Consider the following 18747-nt stretch of genomic DNA (forward strand, 5'->3'; position numbering starts at 1 on the left):
GACGGCACAGGTAAACGCGGTGGGGTGGGATGGAGGGAACTCGACAGATGACAGAACAGGTATAATAAAATAAATAATACCTATTCTGTCGTCTGTCCCCACTGCACTTACCTGTGCTGGCTGCTGCGGGTATGAGATTGCCTGATGCTGTCTTTGTGTTGCAGGCCTGAGGGTAAAGACTTCAGCATCCATCGGCTGGTACTTGGGACACACACATCTGATGAACAGAACCATTTGGTGATTGCTAGTGTGCAGCTCCCCAATGATGACGCCCAGTTCGATGCTTCTCACTACGATAGCGAGAAAGGAGGTGAGTGAAGTACCTTTACAGAATGCTGGTGCTCTGGCTTCACTACACATGTGAAGGTGCCTTTTTGTTTTGTTGGGTGTGTTGTGGCTTCTTTTTACCACAGTTGTTTGGTCCCACAATTTATCCTCCTGCTCCCCCTTTCCCGGCACAAACCATTAACACCACTGCAGTTTTTGCCATTGTCAGGATATTGTTTTTAATCCTATCAACCAAGAAGGGCTTCAGGACTCTAGATCAGAGGTTCTTAGCCTTTTAACTTATGTGGGCATCCCACTGAATCATTGCTTAAATCTAGGGGACCCCCGCTGACACATTATTGGAGGTCAGAGCCCCCCTGCCTAAGCAGTGTCTATTAATTGAACCTCAAAACAGTGCACAAAAACAATTCTACACCACCAGATTTTTTTTTGTTTAACTTTGAATGAAATAGAGTTTTAAAATGTTTAAATTCCTTTAATTGTGTATACTTTATTAATTAGTTTTTATCAGTTTATGTATTTCATTTTGTTAAAAGCCCCAGGGTTCCGCGGACCACAGGTTGAGCCAATGCCCTAGAGAGCATTATTTTACTGTTTCTATTTCCAGCTACTTTCCAGACCTGCATTTATCTTTTGGTCTGCTCACAATGTAGTCTAAAAGCATCTCCACTTTAGGACCACAAAAAATGTATAGTGTGAAATGGTGGAAACACACGCCTTTTGGTTTTTCCACACAAAACTATTTATTTAATGACGAGAAAATATATAAATGAGGTCCTGGACTTAAAGAGCCTAACGCCTTTTGATGTTAATAGGTTTATTAGTTTTTAACTGCATGAGGAAATGAGGATGTTTATTTTCCTGTTTATTTGAAAGTCACCCTGGAGTGTAGAGACAATCCATCCTCTGATCAATTCTGTAATAGCAATCCACTTTTTGTATATTACTTGTTGGATTTTGAGACCTGTTTGGAAATTGGTCACTGAATGACCCCTTGAATATTGAACCTTGGTGCAGGACTTTATTGTATTGTTTGTAAGCTACATTGAAATGTGAATATTGGCAATCCTAGTGCAGAATGGCACCTTGGAGAACACTTTGAGCTATTCAAGACCAACTGAACCTTACTGTGTAGGTTGTCTTCTAAATTTAAGTACTTTTCTAAAATGAAGTACTTTGAGCCGTTGCCATAAATCTCCTTTCTTCCACTAGTGAGCACTGCTATAGGCTGCGGGAGCAAAATGGCTATTCTCATCTACTACTCACCACATCTTCCTTGTATGAAAGTATCTTTTTCTCAGTCTTATTTTTCTTCTCTCACTCAATTTCTTTAGAGTTTGGTGGATTTGGTTCTGTAAGTGGGAAGATAGAAATTGAAATTAAAATCAATCATGAAGGAGAAGTCAACCGTGCGAGATACATGCCACAGAACCCCTGCATCATTGCCACCAAGACACCTTCAAGTGATGTTCTTGTGTTTGACTACACCAAGCACCCTTCAAAGCCAGGTAACTGTTCTCTTTTGCAATTAATTGTACAGCTCTGGTGTTTACTGTAGAAGCCACCAGCCTATTAGTTTGTTTGGCAGCCTCAGCCAAGTTGTTGAGAAAGTTCATTGGACAGGAGGGTGAATGATTCTGGTGCCCTGTAAAGGTGATTCCTGTGTAAGTGTTGAAATCAGGCATTTTAAAAAAAATAATTTTTTATTAACATTTTCAAACGAGAAAATCCAACATCTCGCATTTCAGATTGTATTGCAGTTGCCAAACTCAGATGGATGTACAGTTCGAGACCTTAACAAACAGGGAGTAGAAGATTATTGTGCAAGTTCCCATAGCAACCATCGGAGCTAGTAGGGTCACACATTTAGTACCGTGAATGCGATATACTAGCAATTGCTGTGCAGGGTCCCATTTGCAGGTTAACCATAAACATTAAGACCGCAGAAATATACAATAAGTTAGCCTGGCATTCCCTCCATATCTGCGCAGTGTTTGCTAGAATGAGCCCTAACCGTTAATTGGGGAGGGGCTGTTGTTACTGTGTTGGGCCTTCAACCAATCCAAAAACGGGGTCCCATATGTTCTTGGGTCTAAAGGCCGCCTGCATCAGTTCCCAGAAGGTGGACATTGGAGTGTGACTAAAAACATCTTGTATCCATGCCTTGCTCGTAGAAGCCCTTCTATTCCTCCCACCCCCTCAATGAATCGCTACTCGTCTGTTAGCAAGCAGAAGTAGCATGGCGTGTAATTTACTGTGCTCTGGCTTTGTATCCTTGACATATCCCAGTAAACCAATGAGCGGTTGAGGTTCATTGCGGATCCCTAAAATCTCCTGTATTTAATTAAATATGTCTGCCCGGAAGGCTGCTACTGGTGTGCAAAGCCAGGACATGTGGAGAAAGGTAGCAGGGGCAATCCCACACCTCCAACAATTTCAATCAGGTCTAATCCCCATGCGATGCAGTTGGGAAGGGGTTTTATAAAACCTATGCAAGTATTTGAAATGAATTAGCCTCCGCCTGCAATTTGGCGATGGCATTGAAAGTTGGCCGCAGCAGAAAGCACAGACTTCATCTGTTATCTGATAGTCTAGTTCTACGTTCCAATCTTGTTGTGCCTTCGGCGCAATCACTGACTCAGTGTTTTGCATTGAAGTATATAGTTGTGTGATAAATCGGCGGGGCAATGTGTTGGTAATCATCTGCTATGGGGCAGGCAAAGGAGTGGGGGGAGCTGGAAAGGTATTGTGCAGTTGCCTGCACAGCGCCCTGTTTGCATTATAGGAAAAGGTCATCGGCTGTGCGCTCCGGTTGGTCACGTTGAAATTAGGCATTTAGTGGAAGCTTTAATTCCCATTCCTCTTTTCACGTTTGGCTTCTATATATGTGGAACTTCAATCATGTGTAATCCACCCCTATTCACATGTTAATGTTGTAAAATCGATAACACAATTGTTGAATCAGGTACACACACTCCCCAACCATCAAAAGAGGTGTAACAATTTTTAGCTACCTTTTTCAAGAGTAAGGTAGAAAACATCTACAACTCCCTTCACTTAAATAGAGGCCAGACCTTCGAGGTAACACAACCCTATAGAAACTCCGGATTTTGCTTCTGGCTCTGAGGAGCCCAAGACGCCCCTTTCCCCAGCTTTGCTTACCTCTCCTACGATGAGCAAAGAACAGGCCAGTCTACTACTGAGCAAAATCAAATCCGTCGTCAATGGATCCCTCCCCACCACATATTCTCGTCCAATGGGGTGACTCCATCCTGGCCAAACTTGCTAGTATTCTCTCCCTGCCCCTCGAGAAGGGTTTATTACCTTAAGACTGGAAGCATGTCATTGTCAAACCTTTGCTAAAAAAAAAAACTCAACTAGACCTGGCTTCCATGGGAAATTATTGTCCCATCTCACTGCTGCCCATCTTGGGTAAGGTTGCAGAGAAATTTGTGAACAGCACCATCTTACAGTTTCTGGAAGAAAATTGTATTCTACACCAGACTCGGATGGGGTTCCGCCCTGAAAACCGTACTGAGTCAGCCCTGCTCGTAGTCACTGAAAAGCTAAAATCATTACTTTGTCAAGGTAGAACCGCGTCATCCTGCTATTAGACCTAAGTGTGGCCTTCGACACGGTAGATCAAAAGATTCTCATTCACAGACTCAAAGGCATTGGGATCAGACGCACGGCCAATCAATGGGTGGCCTTGTATCTAAGCAATAGATCCTTTCAATGCTTGGAAGCAGGTGTCCTGTCAGATACATTCGTGGCCCAGTGTGGAGTGCCGCAGGGATCCTCCCTGAGCCCACTAGCGCACATAGTTCAGGAGTTCGGACTTTCCATCGTATCATATGCTGATGATACCCAATTGCTGGTATCAATGGCAGAAACCCCCAATTCCGACCACCGTCCACTAATCACCTGCCTGGAACAACTAGGAATTTGGATGTCCAACTGTAGCCTCAAGTTCAACGGGGACACACTGAGCTAATGATCCTAGGGAACGGCCCAGGCCCACGCACTGAGATTAATTAGCCAGGGACCTGGGCCCTCCACCTACCCCGAAAACCTCCATAAAAAAATGTGGCCATATGGTTGGAACAGAACTTAACCATAGAAATGCAAGCCAATAAGTTGGAGGGGACCTGCTTTGGCATCCTTCAGATTTGGAAAATCCTGAGCTCACTCCCAGAGAAGTCAAGAAAGGTGGTGGTACAGGCCTTGGTAGTCTCAAGACTTGACTATGGTAACTCTCTATACCTCTGTTCCCCCGAATATGTTACAGATAGACTGTTAGTGGTGCAGAATGCGGCAGCTAGACTGCTCCTCAAGATTCCCAGGCACCAGTCAGTAAGATCATCTCTGAGGATGGTACACTGGCTGCCTGTTCAAGCCCCTCTGCCTTTTTCACAGAGCCATGTATGGGAGCCCCCATTATGATACGAACCTTGATCTCTCACTACTATTTCCACCATACCCCCCACCCCACCTTTTTCAGATGTCTTAGGTCAGGAGCGGCTTTCCTGATGAACACAACAAGGTCTGGAGAGCAAGATTTGTTGGTGGGGGGGGGGGGGCGCCTTTCTCACACCTGAAACAGCATGGATTTAGAGGTATGGTAAACAAGCATTGGCATAGCCAATAGGTCTCGCCTTTGGGACCTTATAAGTGTTAAGCCACAGCTAGTGGCTTTGTCAATATCCTTAAGTTCTTTAATCAGGCTCGACCTAATGAAAAAGGGGGAGGAGAGTGATGCAGGAAGGAACAGATATAATATCTACATTAATATGCAAGTGTTTACGTGAAATGCTTATATTAACTGTAATCGTGCCCTTTTCTGTGCAACTGCAAACTGCACTTTCCTTTAAAAAGAAGAGCAGGCGAATATCTTAAATACATAGTTAATCACATCCGCCTTTTCTAAAATATAAACGATGGAAGAGAACAGACAGACCATAAATATGCATGTCGGGGTCTGCACTTCTCACACCGTCTGTGCTGAACACTGCAAGAATCGGCATGCGACCGTTGTAATGGTCCACACTAGACTAGACTCCATAGACCACACCATACCCCTCTGAGAAACAAGACCGCCGAGGCAGGTTAATGATCAAAAGCAGATGATATGAAGGACCGGTGTTCACGCCAAGCGGCTGTAATCGGAGTGCTTGGGAACGCCTCTAAAAGGGGCAGCTACTTACAGAAGGGAAGGGCATTCCTGCTGAAGCCGGGTATTTAAATGTGTGAATTTATATTATAAATAGCCGGGAGGTACATTTGCAGCCAGAGGGTTTGACAAATTGGGGATGCTGCTCTGAAACCTAGTAAAAAAAAAAATGAACTAAAGCTGTATTTGAAGCACACTCCCTTAAAGCACACTTCCATTTCTGAAATGGCATTGCTCCGTGCACACGCTGCTTACTCAAGCTATGGCACCAGAAAGACGCCACTTTTTATTTTGTCTCTTGGTAAAAGAAAACACAAAGCCGTATTTGATGCGCACGCTGTTAAAGCAGACTTTCAAGACTTTTATTTCTTGTCTATTGACACTTGGACTTTCAAGACTTTGTTAGTAAAAAAACACAAAGCCTATTTGATGCGCACGCTGTTAAAGCAGACTTTCAAGACTTTTGTTAGTAAATGCTTGTTAGTAAAGGGAGCAAGCGAGAAGATGAGCGGCCGGGAAACTGAAAGTACGGCCGGCCAGCCATGAATAATTAGGGGAGGAGAAGCTGCAGAGCGCACGCTGGGAGAAGACCTTTGATGTGGTGGCGGCCATGAAAAAATGCAATTAGGAGGAAGGGAGGCTGATGCGCATGCTTGTTTGGTCACGTGATTCACGTGAACTCGAAGAAAACCGCACGAAAAAACCCTTGGTTTCACGAGTATTTTGAGCACTTGAATTCTCGCTCCGCTCAATGCGCATGCGCATTGATAGGTCGCGAGACCTAAAAATGAGCAGTCTTTAAAAAAAAAAAAAAAAAAAAAATGTAAACGTGGCTGTTCCCTTAATCCTTGAGCGTGTTATTTGCCCTCCCTGTTTCAGCACTGGGATGCCTGCGGGTAGCCATGCGCTTTAAAAATCCCCTAAACCTAATTTTAAGTTCTGTGAAGCTTGCAATTCCATTAATATCTTCTTGCGGCTGTTTGTTGTCTGTGAACTGCCACCTTTTTTCATGTGCGCTAATAGTGCCCTCTGCACACACTTCAGTGTAACAATCCGAACTGTTCATTTGTGGCTAGGCTCTCCAATAGTGGTAACCTACTTAAGCTCTAAGTAGGTCACTCAGTGTAACTGTACAAGATGTTTTGAACAGGTTGTGAACCCGCTCTAAAGGAGCATCTCGCCTCAAAATCCCACCATATAAGAAAAAAAACCATGGGTGGCACATCCTTCTCTGTTCAAGCAGCCAAACTATGGAACTCTTTACCCCCCAACATAAGATCCACCGACAACCACCTTATCTTCAGAAAACTACTCAAGATCTGGCTCTTCCCCACATAAGCACCATACGGAAACAGAAATTTACAGCATATCCCTCTGTATATAAGCATTTGTTTTCACTATAGATATGTACCTATCTTTGTGTATTACTTTATAAAACATGTAAAATAATTGTTAAGAGAAAATGAAAAATAAAAAAATAATAATAATCATCAAAAAATAAAAATCATCTTTGGTCTACATGTTCATACTTCCATTGTGCATCTATGTACCTTCCATGTACTTGGATCTGTGTGTCTGTTACTTTTCTCCTGAAAAAGCATATCCAATGCACTACCCTATTTCTCATCCTGTGCCTCTATCAATATATTTAATCTAAATATACTTACTTTCTTTATGTATCTATATACTTTCAATGTACTTATGGATCTATATATTTATCACTTTCTTCTAATTTAGCATTTCCACTGCACTAGCCTATTTCTCAGCCTATACTTCGATCAATATATCTTATAGCCCAACCTTCTGACTCTTCTCAAACTTCTTTCTACTACTCCTTCTAATGCACTACCCTATCTCTCATCCTATACATCTATCAATATATCCTCTACATCCACTCTCATTTATCCTAAACCCCATACCACTATTATGATCGCCAAAATAACCCTTTCTAGACTCTCTCCTGCTCTACCCCTCCTTGCATCATCTGACACCTTTTTACTACACCGATCCCCTAAAACACACCTTTCTAAACTCTCCCCTCTGACTCCTTCCCTCAAACTCATTTTTACTCATCCAAAAGCCTCTTCCTACTGCTAAGACCTAAAAAAAAAATCCTTCGCTCTTTTATCCCTCCACTATCCTTTTCAATCAAAATTAACAGACTAACATGTTCACTTCTCAAATTCCATATTCAATTATACAAATATACTGCCCAAATAATTGACTAACCTATCCACTGCTCAAATTACTTCATATTTATACTATACTAATTTTCAACACTAATCCTTTATGGGTTCCGGAGTGGCGTGCTACTCGCCAGAAAAGCGCTTCAACACCCATCAGGGGTAACGAGTGCTATATGAATGCAAATCTTTCTTCCCCTTTTATCCATCCGCTATCCTTCTCACTCCAAGTAACAGACTAATATCCACCACTGAAATTACCTCATATTTCACCATATTAATTCACCACTAATCCTTTATAGGCTTCCTGAATACCATGCGTCAACAAGCAAACGATAAATAAATACAAACCTATGTCCTCTATGTCCTTCTGCTATCATTCCAAATCCAAATAACTGACTAACCTATCCACCACTTAAAATGTACTTGCATGTTTCACTATACTAATTCAACACTAATCCTCTATGGGTCCCGGAGTAGCGTGCTACCCGCCGAAAAAGCGCTTTGATGCCTCGTCAGGGGTAGTAAGCGCTATATAAATGCAATTATAATACAATACAATCAAGGGCATTAAAACCAGTTTTAGACGTCCCAGTGAGAATTGGTGGTAATCTCTGCCATCTCCAAATGATTCCGTGAGTTGTAAGATTGAAGCGCAATGTAGGACTTTACAGCAAAGCTTAAAACTCATTAGAAGACAATAGGTTGTTACTTTATTAGAACGGAAGCATCTACCATGCCCCCATAGTTTCATAATCCACTTTAAATGCATGCATTTTATCTTGAATCCTTGCCATCCCAGCTGTTGTGTAGTTCGCTTGCTGATTTGTGTGGATCAAAAATATTGTTTACCCATGTGAAAAATCGAAATAATTTTGTTCTAGATTGTGTTGAATACCTTCTGTTACAACACACTCAATTATGCTCTTTAGTCTGTGTTCTAATTTATTTTATTTGATCTACTCTAGCAGAACATCTAGTCCAATTAGCAACTTCTTCATGCTCTGCTTTTAAAGTAGATGCTCTCGTTTTTGGTTGCGGTGAATACATTGAGAGACAGTTGTTTGCAATCTTTTAGTGATCCTGAAGTTTTCACTTGACACTCTACTCTTAAAAGGACTCCAAGCGGAGTCTGTTTATATAGCTAAAGTCCGATAACTTAACCTATTTTATGATGATTATATAGACTTAATTAAATCTCATTAAATAAGCTTTGCTCTTCTTGAGACACCAAAACTGATTACAGTGTGATGAGCTAAATGTAGATGGAAAGTGAATAATAACCACGTTGGAGCCCTGATTACACTTGATCAGTTGGCTTCTTTTGCCATAGTCAACCAGAGCATCCTGCTCACGATACTAAATGTTCTCTGTATTTGTGGTTTGGTGCTAAAATGTGCAAAATCTTTTCTGATTGGCAGACTTAGCATCTCTTCCTCCTTAGTTATTCCTAGCTGAAACATTGTATTGGATGCCCCGGTGTTTAGCTCTCTCCCTACTTTTGAGTGTGTATATCTACTTGCCCACTGAGCTACTTTGGTGTTTGTGGTTACATTTGTTCAGTTGGCAGGCGCCACAGATTTAAAACGGAGCATTCTCATCTTCTCAAGCAGAATGGAGGCTTATTTTTTGGATGTACGAAAAGACCGCGTTGTAACGGCACGGCGGTGTAACAGCCGCGTCGTAAAGGCTGTTCACCCTATTTTTTTAAGTATTTGATCAATGCATGATGCTCAGCCCCTCAAACTACCTAGTTCGAATAGGCAATGGATGGGGAAACATAGCTGGAGACAAGCCTCATTTTAGCCTAATCTCACCATGTCCGCTAAGCAAGAAAAGGTCTTGTTGCCTTGTTCTGTAAGGGAGGAGCCTATTTGCTATACTTTCTTCATCCCTCTTTATCCCGGAGGTCTCGGATGTGTTCAGGGCTGATTACTGCCGCCTGTTGATTTTGAGAACAACCTTCCCATATGTCAGAATTGGTCTGAGGATCCCTAGGAAGTCTGGATGTTCTCTGTTCCATTTGGGGCAGTTGGAGACTTTAACCTCCGTTCCATGATTTTCCTGTTAAGCTGACTACTGAAAGCCCGTTTTAGCACTTGGTCCTTAAGGTAGCAGAGCAATGCAAGGCACACTCGGTGGAATAGTTTGTGACCCAAGCATGGATTAGGAAATCGGAACCCAAATGTACATTTTGCAGCAAACCGTGGCATTTTTTGTGTGTAATTTTGCAATATGTAATTTTATTGACCCTGATTTCTTTTTGCATGTTTCTATCTTGTGATTTACTTCTAGAATTTCTTGCAATAAGCCTAACTGCAGGCAATCACTTAGGGTAGCAATAAGCCTAACTGCAGGCAATCACTTAGGGTAGCATTCCAACCCATCGTTCTTTTGTGCACCATGCCACCTCAGATTACACCCAGTCATATGCAGTCCGTTTTGGTCCTGCTCTAATAGGTCCTGAACTGCCGAGCCAGGTCCTCTCTGAACGGGAAACCTAGACCAGTTTCAGCTTAGTTGGGGCTCTTCAGTCAGTGCTGCTTGGTACAAGTGGCAGAGTGAGCATGGGACCCACGTCTAGACATACATGCCTGAATTAATCTTTGCCACTGGTAGTTCCTTTGGTGCCATATGGTGTGAAAAATAACGATGTACTGGGATGTGTCCCAATGAATTTCCAGTGGCTGGGATCAATTTGAATCTTCCACCAACCACTTTAAATACTTCACTACGACTGTTCTTTGCAGATGTGGGTTGTGTGCTGACTGGAACTAAGCTACGCCTGACTGAAGAGGCCCAGTCAGGGCAACATTGGTCTTTGTATGCTTATCTTCCGGTTCAAGGAGGACCTGGCAGTTCAGGATGGATGTTTCCTATTGGAGCAAAGTCAAGACTGATTTGCAAGTGACTGGGTCCAAACTGAGGTGGCATGGTGTGCAAAATAACAATGGACTGGGATGTGGCCACAAGTCATTACCAGTGATTGGGATTCATTCGAGCATTCCATCCATCACTTTTTTTGTTGTTTTTAATCTTCATGTTAATGTGGTGGCTAAGCCCTTTCCATGAAAGGGCTGCTTATGGTTCCCAGTTTTAAACACAATTGCGTCAGGAGGGATGGCGAGAAGATTATTTTGTGATCGTCCCTTATCTCTAGCTGGGAGGCGGCTTACTCGTTTTGCAGAACAGTGACAGGCTGCTCTGCATTGCAGAAGAAAAATGTGAACTGTCTGTTTGAGATCATTTTCTTTTTCGTAAAGGAGGCTCTATTTTGAGGTCTTAGCATCGATACATTTTCATTAATGAGTCAAAGAAGATTCGATACATTTCAATTAATGAGTCATAAAGATTCAAATTCTATTTTAATTTTCTTAAATCAAAAATAGACAGGATAGGCCAACATGTGTTTCATGACACATGTTGCTTCCTCAGGGCCAGGTCATGATTACAAGGTAGTAGTCTACTACCTTGGATGCAGGCACTCTTTTCATGCGGTTTTTATGCCATATGGTTTGGTGTTTGTATAAAACACATTTCGACTTATCCTGGGCAACTTTACAAGTCATATTAAGTTTCTTGCTGTATCTTTTCTGGAAATCAGGGAACTTGTCTTATAAAGCAGACACTAGTGTTAATATTGCAAAAAGCTTACAGGGTTATGTAACTAGTCAAGTCAAAGAAGTCTTTATTTCGATATACTTGTATCTTAAAAAGCACACAGCATAAATACATTGAAAAATACCCAGCTAATTAAAAAAGATAAAAACACTGTACATAGAAAACATGATCACAACTACGGTAGGTGGGGTAATAAATTAAGTAAAATGGTCTGTGTCTACGGACCTTACTTAAACAATTTGAAGAAGCCACTTTGACCGGATGCTCCAAGCCCAACCTAAAAACTTGGCTATAGAACAAACAAATAAAGGGCGAGTGTCTGCCAGGAAGATTCTTAGGGCTACACAGCACTGCCTCGTGCCTATTGTCTTACACACGGGTCTTAACCACCTCCCACGTGGTGTTTTATAGGCGGGACACTCGAATAGTAGGTGGGAGATGGATTCAGGCCTGGAGGGACAGAAGGGACAAAAGGAAACAGTTTGGTAAGGAGGTTTCCACCGGGAGGAGTACTCCCTTACCGGAAGAATGCCACATCTAAATTTGAAAAACAAAGCTCTGTCCCAAGAGATTGTAATAATGTCCAGATAAATCTCGCGCAGGGGGGCATCTTTGGTCATCAAAAAAGTCCTGGAAGACCTGCACAAGTTGGGATTGGAGTTCCTTTTGCTCATGATCCAGGACCAATAGAGTTTTTTTAGTACTGCCTTGGGAGGGGCAGTCCGGTTATGTAACTATGATCTGGCCCTGAGTAAGCGACTTGTGTATTCCTTTGTTGGACCGCAGGAATAGATCCCGTACTTAAATTTGAGGTTGTGTCTAACCTTTTGAAGAGCCTCTGTTTCCCTCTAGTGTTCTTTAGTGGCATTTTCTTGTTTTCTTAAATGCTATTCGACTGCTCAGCTGACATGCACAAGTACTTTATTATTTTGGTGTGACGAGCCAATAGCCAGGCAGCAATTTCAAGAAAACAAACAGAGACTGTTTTATTGAGATTAAAGATCTGGAAATTGTGGGCATTGCCCCCCGTTAACTATTTTGCGCTCAGTTAACGTTTTGCAAAATTGCTATATCTTGCAGCCAGGTATAAGTAATGAGGCCAGAGTGCTGAAATCCATATTCCTACTTTTGGTTAGTTAAATCTAGACCTATTGGTGCTCCACAACTTTCCATGGGATGCAGAATCTTGAGGAAGAACATGTGGATTCTGGTGTGCCGTTTCAAAGGGAAAGGACAAAGTAACAGAGGAAATGTACTGTAGTCCCACGGTACCCACATTTAACTCCCCCTGGGCGACTTCTTGGATAGTTAAACATTGCAATATTGAGAGTAATAAATAGTTTTGCACATCAAAAAAATGTTTCCTCCAATCCTCTAGTAACAATTTTGGTACAATTCGAAAGAGGGAGACTAAAGATTTCTAGACTACTGCTAATAAAATATATAACCAGGCCACTATTCTCCCTCCGTTTTGCAGGTAGTACCTAAATCTGAGTTCCAAAATGAGTTTGTGCATTAATTTACAAATGCACATCCTCCACCGGTCTGACCCTGGTGAAGTAAAAGGCATGGTTAGGGAGACTAGGCAGACCTTTAACCAATGGAAACTGGTATGAAACTCTTCCTGGAGAATAAAGGGATGTCTAACTACAATCAGTTTATTTATTTTATTTATTTATTCTAAGTTTTATATAGCGCAAACAAGATCCTTACAGATATCAGAGCGCTTCACAGAGACAGGGGTAGGGGCAGCAGGAATGAACAGAGATAATGGGAGCAGTATAATAGTCACTAACATAGTAGGATAATAATAACGTACAGAAAACATATCAATATACAATCAGGTAAACAAGTAATATAAGACGGCACAAGTCATTGATCCCACTACAGAAGGGTCCAGGTAAACCTTGGATGTGTGGATGGCTTATACCAATTTCTTAGGATAGAGAGAACACTGGGTGGGGGCATCGGGAGGGTGATTCAATAAACCAAAGTGTATCATATATTGGTCGGTAGTAAGAGTAGCGTAGTAGTGTCACCATCAAGTAGGAGTATAGTGCCAAAGAACAGGTGAACAGTGATACAAAGCGATGCAAAGTCTCTGATCCAGCACCTATAAAGTTCAGGAGATCTTGGCCAGAAGGATGGTTTTCACCTCTTTCTTGAAGAGTGCACTGGAGGAGATAAGCCTGGTTTCAGGAGGGAGCGCATTCCAGATCCTGGGTGCCATTCCTGAGAGGGAGCGCTTGTATGTTTTCTCTTTCCGGAATCTACGAGGTTTCAGGAGTAGATTTTTTGTACTTCTATTGGATCTCGAACCTCCTGATATAGACAACTTTTGAGCGAGGTAGTTGGGTGCATTGTGGTGCACGGCCGCGTGTGTCATAACTGCAATTTTTAGCTGTATTCTGGCTTCAAAAGGCAGCCATTTTAGAGACTTTAAGTCTGGGGATATATGCGAATGTTTTCTTGAGCCAGTAATGAGTCTCGCGGCAGCGTTCAAGGAGGCTCTTAGGGGTGCTGTTGTGGATAGCGGGAGTCCGCTGAGGGCCACAATTCCGTAGTCTATTCGAGGGATGACTAAAGCTTGTACAGCAGTTTGGAAGTCTTCGGCATGGAGGAAGGGTTTAATTTTCCTCAGTGTGTTGATTTGGAAATTAGCTCCTTTTGTGGCTTTGCTAACGTGCTGCTGCATGTTGAGCTTGGCGTCGAGTGTGATGCCTAGGGATTTCGCCGAATCCACGATGGTAGGTTGGACATTGAATGCTGTTAGGTTATTGAGCCAGGTTTGGGTGGTGGAAATTTTCGCCGGGGGTGAGATGAGTAGGAACTCAGTTTTCAGAGCATTTAGTTTGAGGTGATTATCGGCCAGCCAAGATTGAGTGTTAATAAGTGTGGAATTCAGATGTTTGATATCTTCCGGGGATTGTAGCTTTAGGTAAAGTTGTGTGTCGTCGGCGTACATATGGAATTGAACATTGGATGCTTGGAGCAAGGTGGCGAGCGGTTCCATGACGAGGTTGAACAGTGTGGGGGAGAGGGAGGATCCTTGTGGAACACCTAGATCTGCAGGCACAGGTGTAGATAGCACATTGTCGATCTTGAACTTCTGAGACCGGTTATGAAGGAAGGACGAAAACCATTTGAGAACAGTTCCCGATAGACCCATTCTAGTGCTTAGCAGCTCCAGCAAGTTCTCATGTTTGACCGTGTCAAATGCTGAAGAGAGGTCAAGAAGGATGAGGAGGCAAGACTCATTGCGATCAAGGATTTGGAGGGCGTCATCAATTATGTATGTCATAGCTGTTTCCGTGCTATGTTTCGCTCGGAAGCCTGATTGTTGAGGAGGTCAAATTGGTCAATGTGTTTTGTTAGTTGGAGTTGGACATATTTCTCCAGCAGTTTGGCCAGGGTGGGGATATTGGTGATGGGACGGTAATTGTTTAGGTCAGACGGATCAGCTGTAGGTTTCTTGAGTATAGGCGTGACTTGCCCCACCTTGAGGGAGTCTGGAATGAGATCTTGTTGAAGGGAGCTGTTGATGATTTTGGTCCAAAGAGGGAGGAGCAAGGGGATGAAGTCTTTTACAGCATTAGCAGGTAGGGGGTCTATGAGGTGATTAGAGGGCTTCAAGGTGCAGAGCAGTTTTTGTATTGCTTCTTCCGAGTAGGTATCGAAGTACAGCCATGATGCCTTGTTTTTAGTTTGAGTGTTAGACATTCTGGTGTGGTTGGGGAATCTGCTTACATCCATGATGAGGTCATTTCTTATGTTGTCAGTCTTTAGCTTAAAGAAAGCAGAGAAGGCTTCACAGTGTGGGGTGTCGCTTGTTGTGCTGTTTGATTGTAAGGGTTGTGTCTTTGTTTGAGTCTTGATTAGTTCGAACAGCTTTCTTGGCCTGTTTTTTGATTGGTCCAACTGGCGGCTAAAGAAGTCCGACTTTGTGCGCTTTATTTTCCTGAAGTAGGCATTTCTCTTGTTCTTAAGCCTTTTGAGATGCAGTGATGAAGGGTCAGATCTCCAGGTGCGCTCTGCCATTCGCATAGAACGCCTGTCGTCATTGAGTCTATCGTCATACCAGGGGTTAGAAATTTTGGTGGAGACTCTCTTCAGTTGCAATGGGGCGACTTCATTGACTATTGTATTCATAGAGTCAAGGTAGTGGTCGGTCAGTGATTGAACATCCGAGGTACCTGAAGGGGGAAGGAGGAGATTGCCGATGTGGGGAGGCAGGGTAGAGGGGTTAAGATTCTTCATGTCCCTTTTCCAGGTTTTGGATTTGGTTGGTTGAGCCGGGTTAGGTTTAACTTTTTCGTTGATAAAGAAGGTGATAATGTGGTGATCTGACCAGTCGCAGGGTTGGATCGCCTCCAGTTGGGTAGAGTTCTCTTTGGCGATGATGAGATCGAGTATCGAGCCTTTGTCGTGTGTTGGTCTATCGCATATTTGGGTGAGGTCAAGCGCATTAAGGAAAGTTTTGAGACTATTCACCACTGTGTCTTTCTGATCGTTCCAGTGGAGATTGAAGTCACCCAGGTAGACTTGGGTGGTCTGACGACCGGCATTGGATGTGATCATGTCCATGAGTTGTTGGGTGAATATGAGGTTGTCACCAGGCGAGTGATAGATGAGATGTAAAGCACAAACTTGTTTGCCCTCGCTGGTGATGTCGAGGCAGAGGAGTTCACAGGAGGTAGGGGAGGGGGAGGTGGCTTTAGTAACGGAGAGGTTGCTCCTAAAAATGCATGCAATTCCCCCGCCTGTCTTGCCAGGCCTGTCCAGTCTAATGATGTGATAGTTGGGGGGGGACTAGTATGTCCATAATCGGGGTAGAGGCTTCAGTAAGCCACGTTTCAGTCAGAATGGCTAGGTCCAGATCCATTGCTGAGACGAGATCAGCGATGTCGGAGGAGTGTTTCTGGGCCGATCTGCAATTGAGTAGGATGCATTTGAGTTTGGGAGTGAGAAGGGTGGTCGAGCCTTCTGTCAGTCCCTCTCAGCTGGTCATTCTCGAAGGGAGGAATGCACTTTGGATGCTTTTGGTCTTAAAACCACGCTCCTGGAGTCTCCCAGCAGTACAAAGTGATGCTCACCACACACATTTAATTGTTGTACACATGGGTAAAAAAAAATGAAACTCCAAGCTTGCCAGAGCTAAGCAGGAACCTTCCTTTTTTAACAACGTTTTTATTATCATATTTCAAACATGTCAAACACTTAACACTAGGGACCTAGATGTCTACTGCCGTTTTACATAATCCTCAAGCCCCAAAAACATGTTGGGTGGGTACTGCCAATTTGAGTATAGCATTTCACCAAGCTACTCATACTCTGTCCTGCTTCCTTTGCCAACACTTATCTTAAGTTCAGCCATAAAGTGGAAAATATCAGCCTATGTATTTTCCCACACTGAATCTACATAAGCTATTCATTTGTTCTACTAAAATACCTGCCTTTGTTTACTGTACAGCACTTATTGGATTTTGCTGATGGTCGAATTTCCCCCTTACCATCATTCATGATCGGTGTTGTGCCGCACCCTGTGAGCTTAAACTACTGAGATGGCTTTACTTTAGATAACTGGGGATCTAGTTACGGTTTCCATTTATTTGTATCTGCTTTATAAGACAGTCTGATGGCAAAAGTGTGTTTCTGTACAAAAGTCACTCACGCCTTCAAAGAAGCATCATTTCCAGACAGTCACTAATCCACATTATTTATCTGATAAATCAACTGTGCTTCTGTGTCGTATGTCACATGGCAAACATCCGGGTGTCCTCCTAACGTTGGTCTATGGCGTTACTGATATTGACGCTGGTTTAGTGCAGAGACAGACAAAAACCTCTAATATAAGAAAATAAACGAATGGCCAGCGTTAAGTCCTTGTTTTCTGTTCTGTCAGTGGAAGTTGCAAACTTGGTTGGAGTTAATTTGCTTTATTGGTCTCTTTCTTTAGGGTTGCTGGCCTGTTTGGTGCTTACAGTGTGGCCTACTTATCACTTTGCTGTTTGGTGTAAATAGTTACTACTGCTTTTAGAACCAGTCTTCTTTCTGTTCAAGCCTATTTTGTCAAGTTGGCTTCATTGATTCTGAACTAACTCTGTTCATCTTTCAGACCCTTCGGGAGAGTGTAACCCAGACCTGCGTCTTCGTGGACACCAGAAGGAGGGCTATGGCCTGTCTTGGAATCCCAACCTCAGTGGGCATTTACTAAGTGCATCCGATGATCATGTGAGTAGTGTGCAGCCTTTGAGGGTTGGGCATTGCTGGCATATGGCAAAATGATTCCCTCAGTACAAATGGCTAAAGGCACACCAATATTAATAGTAAAAAAAAATGTAACGGCTGTCTTCTTTTTTCTTTTAACTAGCAATGCATTGGGATGATTTCATAGTTTCTTACCTTGCCAGTGCAAAACATGTGCTTTGCAACTCATTCTGACTCATTCAAAAGGAGTGTTCTAGATTGAATTTTCAGGCCAGGTTACTTTTGCATGAGTAAACGAACTACCACAGGTATTCAGTGTAGTGGACATGTCGAGATATGTACTCCTTTCTTTCTTCTCCTAGAGGCTCCAGCCCCTTTGCTGAGTAGGCTGAAATGCCTTAAAATGTTGCTTCACATCTCATGCAAATGGGACCTGGTTGGACCGGTGACTGGTTCTTTATTTTGGGTAGAAGGGGGATGAGTGGTGGGTAGAAGGGGGATGGGTGGTGGTGGTGGGAAGAAGGGGGATGAGTGGTGGTGGTGGGAAGAAGGGGGATGAGTGGTGGTGGTGGGAAGAAGGGGGATGAGTGGTGGGAAGAAGGGGAGGGAGTTGTAGTTGGACTGCTGGTCCAATTTTGGTATTACACAGCCTAGATAGAAAATAGTTTAAATGCTTTCTGATGTTACCTTTGGTTTGGAAGTGTGGACAATCCTTTTCATTGCATTTTTTTTTTAGTGAGCTGTAAATTTTTTCAAGGATTGCTGTGAAGGTTTTTCTTTGTCCGCTGCTTGGCTTTTCCACTTATTCTATAGGCTTTTCAGTGGTGCCCTACTGATGGAAGAGTATGGGATGAGGCAGTGCTGGATTACTACCTGTGCATGCAATCTCATACTTTTATTAATATTTCAGACTATATGTTTGTGGGATATCAGTGCTGTGCCGAAGGAGGGAAAGGTGGTTGATGCCAAAACGATATTCACTGGGCACACTGCAGTTGTGGAGGATGTGTCCTGGCACTTGCTACACGAGTCACTCTTTGGATCTGTGGCTGATGATCAGAAGTTGATGATGTGAGTATACTACCTATTTCCTGTACTGACCAGTCATTCTGTTTCCAGATTAAGTCCTGTGAACTGAAGGCTTACGAAAAATGTCCATGGAGCTTATGTCAGATCATGGGCATGAATAGGGGGGGATTAATATGTGAGGAATCAAAACAGTTACTGTCTTGTTCTCAACCCTACCCTCTGTGCTCGAACAACTGTGGTAACCTGTTG

At 42.9% G+C, this 18747-nt stretch overlaps 1 protein-coding gene across 2 annotated transcripts in view; it reads left to right on the forward strand.

Moving 5' to 3' along the window:
* Window positions 1-18747, forward strand: part of RBBP4 (RB binding protein 4, chromatin remodeling factor) — a 218478-nt gene that overhangs the window by 144506 nt on the left and 55225 nt on the right. For both annotated transcript variants that reach the window (XM_078680737.1, XM_078680736.1), the window contains exons 3-6: window positions 165-310; window positions 1623-1796; window positions 17378-17493; window positions 18380-18540. In XM_078680737.1, the coding sequence (XP_078536863.1) occupies window positions 165-310; window positions 1623-1796; window positions 17378-17493; window positions 18380-18540 (597 nt within the window). The remainder of the gene's footprint in view (window positions 1-164; window positions 311-1622; window positions 1797-17377; window positions 17494-18379; window positions 18541-18747) is intronic.

Source organism: Lissotriton helveticus, chromosome 3_1 (assembly GCF_964261635.1).
Source record: "Lissotriton helveticus chromosome 3_1, aLisHel1.1, whole genome shotgun sequence".
NCBI classification, from domain to species: Eukaryota; Metazoa; Chordata; class Amphibia; order Caudata; family Salamandridae; genus Lissotriton; species Lissotriton helveticus.